The following is a 13,423-nucleotide window of genomic DNA, read 5'->3' as shown; positions in this document are numbered from 1 at the left end:
TCCTTCCCTTTTCATGTAATATTTTGATTAAAACGTAAAATTTTATAAAATGTGTAAGGATTTGGTAAAAGGAAAAGCCTTGATGAAGTCATAGCTGAGGTTTCTTCCACACTGATAAATTTCCCCTCTTGTCCATTCCAGGAAACCGATTTAGATTTAGAGATGTTGGCTCCTTACATCCCGATGGACGACGACTTCCAGCTGCGCTCCTTCGATCAGCTGTCCCCGCTGGAGAGCAGCTCCCCCAGCTCCCAGAGCGCAGGCAGCATGCCCCCGTTCCCCCAGGGCCGGGCAGCAGCGGGCAGCTCGCAGGAGGCCGAGCCGGCGGAGCACGCGGACGAGGCGAAGACGGGGATCCTGGTCCCTTCCTCGCCCGCGCGCGGGGGCCCCGAGGCCGGCAGCGCCCCCGCCTCGCCCTACGCCAGCAGGAGTCGAACTGCCTCTCCCATCAGGGCAGGGAAAGGAACGGTGGATCAGGTGGAAAAACCTTCTCCAGGAGCACCCAGCTTGCTAGCAGTCACTCTGAATGAAAGGTATTTTAAAAGTGCAGCTTAAGCTCTGGTGTCTGTTCAAGGAATTAGGTATAAATTCTGTGAGCTGTTGTGTGTTCATCCTCAGCGTTCTTCAGAGTAGAAATTGAGACATTTAAATTTGGACATGTCAAATGAGTCCTTTTTTAATAATAAACTCCCCTAAAAGTAATTTCATGGTAGCTTTTACCTAAGCATCTCATGTAAAAACCGGCTGCTGTAAAAATTCTGTTCTGCTCTTGTACCTGATGTGCAGCCTTTATAAAAATGCAGTAGGCAATTTAGGTAGCTACACCCACACAATGTTTCTGGTGCTTTCCTTGTCCACTGTGTTAGAGGTAAGAGGCAACTACAGTCTGTGCTGCAGATACCAGATATACAGATATCTACAAGCAATAGCTATTGCTTTTCAAACTAAATGTGTTTTATAATGTTCTGTGGTGCCTGTAATATATATTTATCACGACAGAAAACTGTATTAAATGAAACATGAGATTTGTGATACGTAAAATACTTATCTGTACATAGAAATATTCAGAATAGACTTTCCCTCACCCTTCCTTCCCTTTTTTCTGTTGATAGTGAACTGCTGAACTTTTATGCTTTTTTTTCTGCAGATTTAAAAAATTTTGTTAAAACTCATTCTGAGCTTCACAGCAAGATTAAAGGCTAACATTTGCTATGCTCATAGAAAATGATTGTTGAAATAAGTCAATTTATGAACGAAAAGTAGTGGAGTTCATAAATTCACTTCTGTGATGTTGTATATAAAAGTGTCCACGAAAGAAGAATGGCTCGAGGAAAGTAGAAACGTCTTAACAGCCTGAATCAATTTTTCTTAGATCTACTGCACTGGATGAAGAAGTAAATCCAAAGATGCTAGCTTTGCATAATGCTCAGAGAAAACGAAAAATGGAACATGATGGTTCACTTTTTCAGGCAGTTGGAATTGTGAGTTTTGTTTTACCATTTTAAAATATTCACTTTTAACCTTGCAATTTCTGAAATGAGGCATCAGTGCAGACTCCTGAGTTAGGCTGTGGTAAACAGTGGAATCTTGGGATGAGAGATAATTGATAGTGAAATTTTAATATAAATATATATATATATATATATGCAGATGCTCCACTCTTTTACTGTCAACTTTTCAAAAGTGCCCTCTACACCCATGTGCATTTCTTGATTAGGTAGAAGGTACTCTTCTGTGAACATATGGGTTTCTTTAGTAGAGTGTGCATAGATGTAAGACACCATATTTAAATGTGTAATTGCTGTATTTATTTAACTTTTGAATTCAAACTCAGTTTTCATATTTGTCAACACTGAAATTAGTGTTCTTATGCTTCTTCCTATTCTTTTATTTTTCCATTGGGTCTGAGATTCCTTTACTTAATCAGATAACAAGACCATCGGAACCTGTGAGGGAAGAGAGCTCTATAATAATGTCAATTACTGCCACTCCCTTTCATGCATGCTCTCTCTAGTATTAGTGTGGGCACTGGGGAGTAGCTCATCCTCATCTGTCCTAGCTATTCAAAAGAAACTGTTGTAGATTGTCCTAGATTTGTGTCACTTGATTGGGGGTTGTCCAGCTTGTTATTTTCTGCAAGGATACCTTCTCTCCATAATCTTTGTCTCTCACTGTCACTTCTCAGTATTTCGAAACCTTGAGCTTTGCCATTGTACACTGCTCTCTCTCTCTTTCTCTCATGTTCACTGCAAATTCCCACTCATCAAGTTTTAAGAAGTCTTAGTCTTAGTTCCTCTACTGCAATGTAGCCTTTGAGCTTCTTTGTTTCTCTGCTGGGCCACCTCCTATTTGTAGTCATGTACCATATCTTACAGTGCAGGATTATTTTTCCTCTGAACTCTCCTTACTCCTGTACTAGCATTCTAGTCTGGGCATAAGACCAATCTGTTTTTCTATGCCATTTCTATGTGGTTTTCATTTGCTAAATGCTTTGCACTTCCATGCATGTTGGTCTGCTGCTTCCAGAAGCCCTGTAAGAATTTACAGCTCTGCAAGAAATGTTATTGCCTTCCACTGTCCTTTTCTCATGCAGAGGTGCTACAGCTCCTAGTGTTGCTGATAAAATATTCAAAACAGCATGGAATGTTATTAGATGCCCAGAACACAAGCAGTTCAGTGTTAACTGCTGGAATAGTGTTCAGGCTTCTGTGCTTAGTGCCAGTTTAATGCTTACAGGTTCAGACTTCATCTTTTGCTAAACTTTTTCTTTTTATCTGACAAAAGTGTTACAAATATTTTGATGGTTTCTCAGAGTCAGAAGCTGAATTTCCATGAAGCTGGGTCTTAGTGGAGTTATTTTAAGAAGTGCTTTTGTTGTTTTGCTACTCTCTCCACAATGGATTTCTGGGAGGATATACAGGCCTTTCACACAAGCAGCAGAAAAATGATGTCAAATCCAGGCTTAGAATACATGCTGTTCTAGAGTTGTACAAACACTTGCCAGAACATTTTAGCTCTAGGGAAGTGGGATCTATTTTGCAGAGAGTGAAGATAAGCTAAATAAACTAAAGTGAAATACTACTTTAACTTCCTAGAAAACAGGAGAATTAGACAAGGACAAGATATAGTAAGATTATAAAATATTGTTTTATAGTGAGGTTATAAAATAATGATACAACTCATTACACTGGAACAGTTAGAAGCCATATCTTTGTTAACATGTAGGGATGGAATGCATAATAAGCAGCAGCAGCAGCAACGTAGGTGACTAATGTCACTATGAACTCTGCAGCTCGGAGTTAACTGTAACTTCTAGTATACAGCTGCTCCCTTGACTTACACAGATGTTTTATAACCTGAAAACATATGTTCTTCACTATTTTGAGGATAATGGCAGTGTTGTGAAATACCTTCTCCTCTTTTTGCAGCAGTCAGTATCACTAACAAGACCAAACTTTGCAGATTCAAGTACTTTTGCCAGCAGACTTGATACTAAGATAGTGCTTTTTCTTTCCATCCCATCTGTTTCCCTGGCAGCTTCTTCTTCCTTATCCCAATCATATGAAGCCCTTACTGCTTCCTAATCTCCATATCTTCTGTTCTGCTGTCAAAACAATATGCTAAGGAGCCATATCTGCACTAGACTGGTGTAGGACTGCATTTTCCACAAGGCTTGGGTCAGGTGGCTTGGTGGCAATAACTGGAGTGCAAGCAGAATTTACATCCTAATTGTGTAGATAGAATTGACCTACTGAGGTTCCTGACTCTCCTGCCTACACTGTCAATTCCAGTGCAGAAAGCCATTAGAGACTCCAGTGAAAACCTGATGCTTACTCACCCCAGAGCAGTGGTAATTAAGTGGGTGTGTTTGTGTACATGTACACGCTGATCTTGAGCCTGGTAACTGATGATAACCAGGATTTTGTAATTGTTTTCTCTAAGGGAAGTCAGGTCTTGAAACCTGATTCAGTTTTCTGTTAAATTCAAGTTAGTGTACTTGGAAATATATTTCTCCCCAAATTCTGAACAAAATCCACTTTAAATTGTAACAATGCCATATTAGTACTTAGTGACATGAACTGTTAATTTGGAAGAGGGACATGGAGGGTTACAAAGATACAATATTCACTAAAGAAGAATCATTTTATTTCTTTCTAGGGGTCTTTATTCCAGCAGACAGGTGACCGTGGAGGAAATGCATCACTTGCTTGGAAACGTGTAAAGGGATGCAAAACAAATGGTCACAGTGGAGTGGAGCAAAAGACAATCATTCTACTATCAACTGGTTGGTATCTTCCTTTCCTAGGCAGAGGGGGTGGAGGGGGCTGTGTGAAAGAGAACAGAGCCTCCAAAAAAAACTATCCAGACATAGCTCCTTGTGAACAGCTCTAGGAGAGGTTAAGCATGGTGAATAAAGTGCACTTTTTCTCCTTCCCCTCCCTCTTTAGACATAGCAAGTAAACTTCTAGGGCAGTCGATGGATGAGAGTGGACTCCCCCAACTCACGAGTTACGACTGCGAAGTAAACGCTCCCATACAGGGCAACAGAAACCTGCTACAGGGGGAAGAACTGCTCAGAGCTCTGGATCAAGTTAACTGAGCTTTCACAAAACTTGCTCCTTTTTTGGACACTGGTGAATCATCACCTAAAGCAGTCTATTTATATTTTCTATATCTGATTTTAGAAGCCTGGCTACAGTACTGCACTAATTCAGTTAGTTCAGTTTTGATCCCCTTTCTACTTATTTTGACAGTCTTTTTAATATGTTCTTTACGTAACAATAACTCAAACTCTAGTGCATTTTTATAATTCTTTGGTACATACACTTTTAAGTCCATTACATTTAAAACACACTTGCAATAGCAGCTTTGAAATATGCACCTGATTAAAAAAATATTTATTTTTTGGCTGGGGAGTTGGTCACCAAAACTTATCATTAGTAAAATGTCAACACAGGAAAAACTGGCAATACTTCCATCCTGCTTTTCATAGGTAGTTGGAAGACTTGTGCTCTCTTACTCTTTATGTTCAAGTAAGTTTTTTATGTTAATAGTTTTTATAAGAAACAACAACGCTTTGCAGCGGTGCATTGTAGCCACAATCGCACAATATATTTTCTTAAAAAATACCAGCAGTTCCTCATGCAATATATTCTGCATTTATAAAAACTAGTTTTTAAGAAGAATCTTTTGTTTGCCTATGAAAACATGTTTAAACCTGGATTATGTCATTACTTTAGTCACGTTGTAATATAAATTGTTCTCAAATGCTGTCTTATGCTTTTGACTTCAGTGGGTGTGGTTAGTCAAAGGAAAGGCTTTATCTGGAAAGGGCTAGCAGCATTTTCTTTGGATACGTTCTCAATTAGAGGAAGTTTGATGTTCTTAAAGTAGTCACTTTGCCAGCTTAAAAAAAAAAAATCCCTGCCTGTAGTTGTTGAAGTTAATGCTAATATTGTGTATGATCTTAAATCTAAATGTTCAGCTTACCCTGTGTGGTATAGGTGATATTTCAAGCAGATTGTAAAACATCTTGCATTGTTAGCAAACTTTTATCTAGTACATCATTGAGTTGCTCAATATTTTGATGTTTTGGTTTTATGCACCTTGTTGCTATTAACATCCGTATGTTTTCATGTAGATTTCAATAACTTGAATATATTTAGGAGCCTTTTTATTTAGAAATATATAGTTGTCACAAACATCTTATTTTCCTATATGTACTGTACAAAACCTTCATTCACTCATTCTTTTTGCTCCTTGTGGTTGGATCTAACACTAACTGTATTGTTTTCTTACATCAATAAACTATATGTGGACCAGGCCCCCTTGGGGAGTGTGTTATCTGAGAGAAATGAGATAATTTATATTTTTGTTAGTGGTTATTGTTCATCCGTGTTCCCTTTTTAACTTAGAGTTGATTGGAAACTACTGCTTCCTTATTTTGATTGTAACATCTGTGCATTCATTCTTTGAGCCTGTTCAGTACTGAAGTCTCCCAGACAGTGTTGTACTACCACTCGCCAAAGACGTTACACTTCTCAACCTGTAATCACAGCAGTGAGCAAACCTGGCAGCGAGGAGGCAGCATCTTTGTTTTACTTTAGAGCAGAAAGAATTCACCTTTATGAACAGCTTAAAGGCTTGTCTCTGGAAGCTTTATCAAGGTAACACAGGAAAGCAGGAAAAAGTAAAATTCACAGGAGTGATTGATCTGAGATGGATTTCTATCACAAAATTCCATGATTAAAAAATTAAGCTGGTACTTGATGAAACTTGTTCCACATTTTTGTGCTGTTCACCCAGTGACTTTCCTCATTTTGCTGTCATAAAACAGTGCTACTGGTAACCCTGTGTTGTGTAAATATGGTCAAGATATTCTGTGCGTTCTCCAAACTATTTTTACAAAACTTATCTCAATATAAGTAATCAATTGTGGAGTGTCACAGGAGTTACTTTGGTTTTATGTTGTAAACTTTTTGGTTTCATTGCACTGTTTTGAAATCAATGTCACAGTACGTAAGCGTAACCTGTTCTCTGAAATTACTGTTTTACTGCAAGAAGCACTTTCCAAACTGCCACAACTCTATGAAACTAAAAGGACACTATTAACAAAAAATGGTAAGGCACTGGCAGGCAGAAGATAGTTGCACACTTGTTAAAGTTTTGAGTAGAAGCTGCACAGACAGGAGACAGTGGGGCAGTCAGGTGAAGTTTCATGCAGAGAACATTTTCACTAGTGAACATTTTTAATGCATTTTTAATGGCTAAAAACAGCAGAGCTCCTCTCTGCCTGCTGTGTCTGGGCTGGCATTCTTTCTATGGCATTTCTTTCTCTGTCAGCAGTTAGGAGGTTTAAATAGTGAAGTTGGGTTAAGCCCCTGCTGTTCAGGGCATCCCTCCTGCTTTAGCTCTGCATGGATTGGTGTGGTGCTTCTGGGAGAGTCCTGCAGGCAGGTGAAAAGTGCAGCTTGATTCTACTTTGGAACTGCCTCACCAAACTTTAAGCTGGCCTTGGGGGGGTTTTCCTTTTGCACTTCCAAGAGACAGGCCAGAGGTGTTCTGCTGCTCTCTTGGCCGTATTTGGGAGGAGCCTGACATGTTTGGATCTGTCAGGTCCTCTTCAGTGCACTAAGAGGGCAGAAAGTTTTCAGACTAAAATCTATGTTGAAAAGAGAAGGAAGACTGAAGTGCCCCGTATGATTTATGGTCATGAGCTCGCTGGAGTCAGAGAATGGCTTGGGTTGGAAGGGATTTTAAAGATCATCTTGTTCCCACACCCTGTCATGGGCATTCCATGAGACCAGGTTGCCCCATCCACCCTGGCCTTGATCATCCCTGATCTTAGTAACAGCAGCTGTGGGTTTAACTGAGCCATGCATGTTTCATCTAAAAATCTAAATTCTAACTTTTTTTTTACTGTGCATAATAACATTTACTATGCATAATAATAATATTTTGATTACTGTCATGAACTGCTGTTAGCTGTATTGATTTACTGTAGGGGAAAAATAACCTAACAGAATCCCCCCAAGCCTCCTAAAGACACTGAACAAGGCACAGAAAAGGAGCAGTAATTGCTCTGGCCTTGTAAGACCTTTGCTAAATGCAGATGTCAGTTTGCAAAACCTAGTTCATCTTTCAGTTGCCTTTTTTCTTAATTTCTGTTCTACTTTTTTACCCCCTGGTAAACTTTTTGGTTTTGGTCTCTTTAGACTCCAGAAACACAGTCTGATTCTAGAGCTAATTTGGAGTACAAGCTTCAGAATAAATAGCTTTATAAGTGTTTTCTTAGTGATTTTGCATGCTTTCTTTACCAACTTCCTTACTTTTTAAAATGTTGAGACACCATATTAGAAATTATGAGGAAATTAATGACTGTGAGAGTGGTGAGACACTGGCACAGGTTTCCCAGAGCAGCTGTGGAGAACCCAGCCCTGGCAGTGTTCAAGGCCAGGTTGGATGGGGCTTGGAGCAACCTGGGATAGTGAAAGGTGTCCCTGCCCATGGCAGGGGGTTGGAACTAGGTGGGTTTTAAGGTCCCTTCCCACCCAAATAATTCTGTGATTTATTCTTTGTTGCAACAAAGAAATTGTGGATAAATACAGTATTTTCTCCTGTGTCTAGAACATGCTAATTATGTGAAAATGGTAAACTGAGGAGAATAATGGTTATCTTCCAGGTTTTCCTGACTACACCGGTAGTCAAGCTATGCCTTCTTCAGGGCTCAGTACAATTACTGATTGTACTGAGATTTTATTGGTATTTTTATCATCAACGGTGATGATTTGTTAAAGGGTAAAGGAATTTTTAAACTAGTATTTATGATGACATAATTCCTTCCTTTACCTGAAAGTAGTTAAAGTTAACTACAGCTGTAACTCCCCAGAAATCACTTAAATAGGGTGTGCAGTAACGTATCTTGGGTGTATGATATGAGTAAACGAAGGTAGCCTGAAGTACAAAGTACCTCTTGCTAACACACCTTCCTCCCACCTGGTGAGACTGGCTTGGACTTTGGTGACCTTTGAAAACCTTTGGGTGAAATGGAAACAACTTACCTGAGAAACAAAACTTAATAGTATCTGTGTAGACAAATTAAACTGTCCCAAAGTAATTACTGCATTAAAGAATCACAGATTAGGGCCCAAAAGAACCATTTACACATAACACTGATGAGGGTTTTAAGGACTTCAAAGCTTAGTTTGGATGAAATGATCAGCTCTGATTCCAATGAAATACAGCTGTTGGGTCAGGTAATTCTGATGATTACAGGTTAAACTACTGCATATTTAATAGTCATGTTTCATTACTTAAAGAGCTTAATTAAACAGCTGAGCACTGGCAGCTAAAGGCAGTATCTGTTGGCAAGTGTTCTCCCCTGTTACACTGCTGAGTGAACCTTTCCTGACAGTGTGGTGGGATCTGGGAGCATCCTGCCCCTGTCAGCTGGGCTGGCCAGGCCCCAGGTCAGCCATCTGTCCCCTCCCCACTGCTGCCCTGCTCCTGCCCTGAGCACGCATCTCACTCAAATGTCACTGCACTTAGGCACATTACTCAAACTGTAACTGCCCAGCATGAAAATAAAACACCTCACAGGCCACCAGGACTTTGTAGGAAGTCCATTTTCATAGGAATTCCACACGAGTTGGGTATCCAGCTTTCATTAAAAATACCATTATGACTTAACTCCCTGAAAAGCTCCGTTCTGGAGGACTCTGATTTTTGATCCAAATTCTAGAATTATCATTTTTCTTCTGCTTCCCTGTTTACCTTGAGCAAGTTACCAAAAAGTTAGAGTTTGCTGCTGGATTTATACAGTACAGTAGATTTTGTGAATAATAGCAGTATTCTCTCATGAAGAAGTGGTATATTTTAATGGAATTCTTTTTTGGAACCAAGTACAACGTATTGCAATTGATATTTCTCTTGAAACATTTTGACGTACTTGTGACTGTATTTCTTTTTGATTGTGTACCAGTATAAAATTCAATAAAAGAGAGGGTTTGTTTCTAATTTGTGACATGTGTGATCTTTCTGTCTGTCCCTTTTCCCTATTGTAAAAGGTGGAGGTGACTTTAAAGTGAACTAAACCACTGTGCAAAGTAACAAACTCCTTGCAGGTTTGAGACTTTACTGCCTGCTGTCAAAAACTTGGGCATCAAGCAGTCATGGTCACAGTCCCCAAAAACATATGTTTTATATTAAATATAATATAAATAGATAATACTTATATATAAGCTGAATCCTATTCACATGTGGTTATCCCACCCGAGTTAAGCAGATCACGTGTTAACAAAGGAGGTCAAGCATACAATTTAATGAGTCGGATATGGGGACGGTGTAGCTTTTCCTGGAGGAAGCCAAAGAGAGAGCAAGAGCTGCAGAGCTAAAGGGACAGAGGACCTTTATGAAGCCTCATTGATTAATCACACCAGGAATGCCCTTAGTAACAAAACACAAGCTCATTTGAATCCACGGCCGTGTCTCCAGGTGATTTCAGTTGCTGTCGGTACACGCAAATGGCTCGACAAGAACTGGTGACTCCTGCTGTCCCGTTAAATCAATGGCACTCATTCTGCACAGATTAAAAAGCTCTTGCAATGTTTGTGCTTGTTGGGAAGTGTGAAAGCAGGAGGCATGCGCCAGTAGAGTATGATCCTGTTACTAGCAATAGGTTTGTACATCCTGGAGGTGGAATAAGCCATTTAATAAAATATATTCATTATTTATTTTCATATTTTCAACTTGAAAGTGTGTTCTAATGCAATCATATAAGGTATTTTAAAAAAAGACTTGTGCCATATGCACCTGGAAAACCCCATTATTTATATCAGTGCAGGATAAATGGCTTTTAAATTGCAACTTGTAAACTAGGAATTAATACAGCAAATAGGATTTCATCCTTTTGTTTAGCAGTTGAGTATGAAGAAAATACAGTAACCAGTACATTCTTCCTTACATTATTTAATTATTTAAATATTTTTTTTAAATTTGAAGGCATTAATTATATTAAAATGTACTAATGAATAATCTGAAGGAGCACTGAAAGCACAGTTGATGAAGAAGAGTAGAGTATTAATTAGTCTAAAAATTCATACTGTATTTAATTTTATATACCACACCAGGGAAATTGTACGAAGAGACCCTGTTACTTGGTTTTATTCTTCTGCATTTTCATTCTTTACATTGTACCCAAACTTCCTGCAAGGGAAGACTTAGGGCACGTTCTCATGGGCACAACAGCCTCATCCTCACTACGTCTTGCATCATGCAGCCCCATCTGCCTTAGGAAAAAAAAAAGTCCATATAGTGTTCCTTGAAACATCATCTCTGAGAAATCACCCCACTCATTGCACGCTTAAAATACAAAAATCAGAAAACACAGTCTGAGCTTTACAAATTCAGCATCACTCCAGAGCCAGGCTCCTCTGCTCCTATTAAATAAAGGGATGACTCCTATAAGTAAACAGGGCTTGGTCTGAGCTGTGTGTAACGGTGAACTCGCTCCATGATGTGTCACTTTTGACTTACTTGTGCTTTGAATCCTTAAATCCATTGTGGGGAGGAGTACTTTATATTTGTTTTCCTAACAGCGTTGGCATTCTGTTCCAAAATCAGTACAATCTGTTGAAGTCAGGGTCATGTACTGGATGAATGGGGTCACTGCCCTACATCTCTAAACTTGAATCCAAATTATAGACGAAAGTGTCTTTTCAGAAAAAGGAAAAAAATGCAAACCAAACCCTGGCAGGTGCAGCTCTCCTGCTGAACCCTGTACAGTTCATATGCAACAGCTCTGCAAATACCTCTGTTCCCATAGCCAATGACATTGGCAAGCAGTGGTGCTCAAAGGCAAGTGCTGTTCAGCCGATGGCAAATTACCTCCTAATAAAGGCTGCTAAAGGTTGCAGTCCAGCAACCTTTTGGGAAATGCAATAAATAGGGAAAGATGCTTGCATGCCTGGAGCACTGTGGGAGCTCCTGACATTGTAGGAGCTGACAGCTTGATGCGCCTCGCTGTAAGGAGCGACCTTTGGATCAATTAGTTGAAGCTATTGGTGAACTGGAGAACATCACGGTACCGCAGCCAGCGGAATTCAACAGTCATTCACAGTGCATGATTATTTGAGAGAGCAAAACGTGAATTTTTTTACCCGGTCGCTGGGAAAACTCCTGCAGATTTAAACATCCCAAAGGCACCACGCAAGGCTCCATCCCAAGCCCATATTTCTCTACACGCTGTAGGGGAAGCGTGGCTTCCCCCGCACAGGGGGGACCTCGCACCTGCCGAGCCCGCATCCCGTGGGTGCACAGGCACCCGGCCGCTCTCCTCGGAGCGCTCCCGGTGCCGCTGTCCAGCCGCGCTCCCACATCCCGCAGCCGACATCGCCGCAACACCGCCTTGAAACCTGAGCCCCGTCCTCAAACCCTCTGGGGACCCGCCCGAGGAGCTGCGGAACCTCCCGGGCACCAGAACCGGCTTCCCCGGGACACTGCCCGCCCCCGCCCCGAGCGGATTCCCGGTGCCCCGGGTCCGTACTCACCGCGGCGCGGGGCTCTCCGACGCCGGCGCTGGTCCCGGCAGCCGCCTCGGTGCCGCTCGCCCCGGTCTGTACGTGCGCGGCGGAGCGCGGGCAGGGGAGCCCCCGCCGCCCGCTCCGCGCCGCCGGCGAGGCCGCACCCACCCACCCTACGTGCGGCTCGGCAGCCGCGGCCCCCTCCCCGCCCGCCCGCTGCCCCGGCCGCCTACGTGTGGCCGTGCATGCGGGGAGCGGGCGGCACGGCACGGCATGACACGGCAGGGCAGGGAAGGGCAGGGCACGGCATCCCGCCGCTCCGGGGGAGGGGGCGGCCGACGGCTCATCCCTGCCTGCCGCGCTCGCCCAGGCGGAAACGGGGCGCCCGCAGCCGTCGGGGTTTTGGGACAGCCGGGGGAGCAGCGGGGACCGGCGCAGGGGGCCGGCAGCGGCTCTTCACCGGAGCGTGGCGGTGTGTCACGTCCCCACGGCCGCGCGGCGCGGGCGCTCCGGGCGCCCTTCCCGCGGGGGAACCGCTGTTCCCGAGCCCGCCGGGTCACGGCCCCCGAGCTCGCTGCCGGGGGCGCCTGCGGGGAATGGAGCGGGAAGTGTGAAGCCCCGCGCCTCGAGAGAGTCCCCGGGATCTCAGGGCTGTTGTAGAGCGGTGCCTGCCCGAGCGGCCCCGCCGCTGCTCATCCCCCCCCAGACCCCGCTCATCCCCGCGGGCTCCTCCCCGGGACCACCCAGGGATGCGCTGCTCGAGGGCATTTTATCCGTGGACCGGGCTCGCCCTCCACGGTGGGGGGAGCGGGACAGCGGCCAGGGCGGGCAGAGTGAGCGCCCGTCACTGACGGGGTCTCGCCACACACAGCGGCAGCGGGGCTGGCCCGCGGCGGGAGCGCAAGGGACGGGGCAGCGCCGCTCCCTCACGGGCAGCCCCTCCAGCTCCTCCCGGCACGCGCCCTGCGCAGGCGCGGGGGAGCCGCGCAGGCGTCGCGCGGCTGTTGTGGTGCGGGAGCGCATGCGCGGAGCGGCGCGGGGTGCGCCAGGGGCCGAGGGATGAGCGGCGTGCCGGGGCTGAAGGAGGACTGCGAGGAGCTGCTCGGCGCCTTCCAGCAGGCAGACACCGTCCGCTTCGAGCGCTTCGCCGAGCTGTGGCGGGAGCGCCGCTTCCACACCATCTTCTAGTGAGGGAGGGAGGGAGGGACGGAGGGGATGGCGGGGATGGCTTCCGGCCGCCCCTCAGGCCAAGCCGCGCCTGCCCCTCGTCTTGCCCATCTTCTTCCCCTCGTCTTGCCCATCTCCTGCCCCTCGCCTTCTCCATCTCCTGCCCCATGCCTTCTCCATCTCCTGCCCCTCGCCTTCTCCATCTCCTGCCCCTCGCCTTCTCCATCTCCTGCCCC

At 44.2% G+C, this 13,423-nt stretch overlaps 2 protein-coding genes across 4 annotated transcripts in view; both read left to right on the top strand.

Moving 5' to 3' along the window:
- Positions 1–9,516, top strand: part of HIF1A (hypoxia inducible factor 1 subunit alpha) — a 34,464-nt gene extending 24,948 nt beyond the window's left edge. The window contains exons 12-15 of one of the 2 annotated variants that reach the window (XM_041423894.1): positions 142–533; positions 1,373–1,481; positions 4,159–4,285; positions 4,449–9,516. In XM_041423894.1, coding sequence (XP_041279828.1) covers positions 142–533; positions 1,373–1,481; positions 4,159–4,285; positions 4,449–4,600 — 780 coding nt within the window. In that variant the 3' untranslated portion in view covers positions 4,601–9,516. Of the gene's footprint in view, positions 1–141; positions 534–1,147; positions 1,336–1,372; positions 1,482–4,158; positions 4,286–4,448 lie in introns of those variants that run through there. The other variant, XM_041423984.1, reaches the window with a different exon arrangement.
- A 3,521-nt stretch (positions 9,517–13,037) lies between these two features.
- SNAPC1 (small nuclear RNA activating complex polypeptide 1) overlaps positions 13,038–13,423 on the top strand; it is a 9,698-nt gene continuing 9,312 nt past the window's right edge. The window contains exon 1 of one of the 2 annotated variants that reach the window (XM_041402134.1): positions 13,038–13,207. In XM_041402134.1, the coding sequence (XP_041258068.1) occupies positions 13,080–13,207 (128 nt within the window). In that variant the 5' untranslated portion in view covers positions 13,038–13,079. The remainder of the gene's footprint in view (positions 13,208–13,423) is intronic. The other variant, XM_041402145.1, reaches the window with a different exon arrangement.

The sequence above is a fragment of the Onychostruthus taczanowskii genome, unplaced genomic scaffold (genome assembly GCF_017590055.1).
Source record: "Onychostruthus taczanowskii isolate IOZ18803 unplaced genomic scaffold, ASM1759005v1 scaffold1, whole genome shotgun sequence".
In the NCBI taxonomy this organism is placed as follows: domain Eukaryota; kingdom Metazoa; phylum Chordata; class Aves; order Passeriformes; family Passeridae; genus Onychostruthus; species Onychostruthus taczanowskii.
Note: the sequence above shows the minus strand (reverse complement) of the source record. Positions and strands in the feature narration are given on the sequence as shown.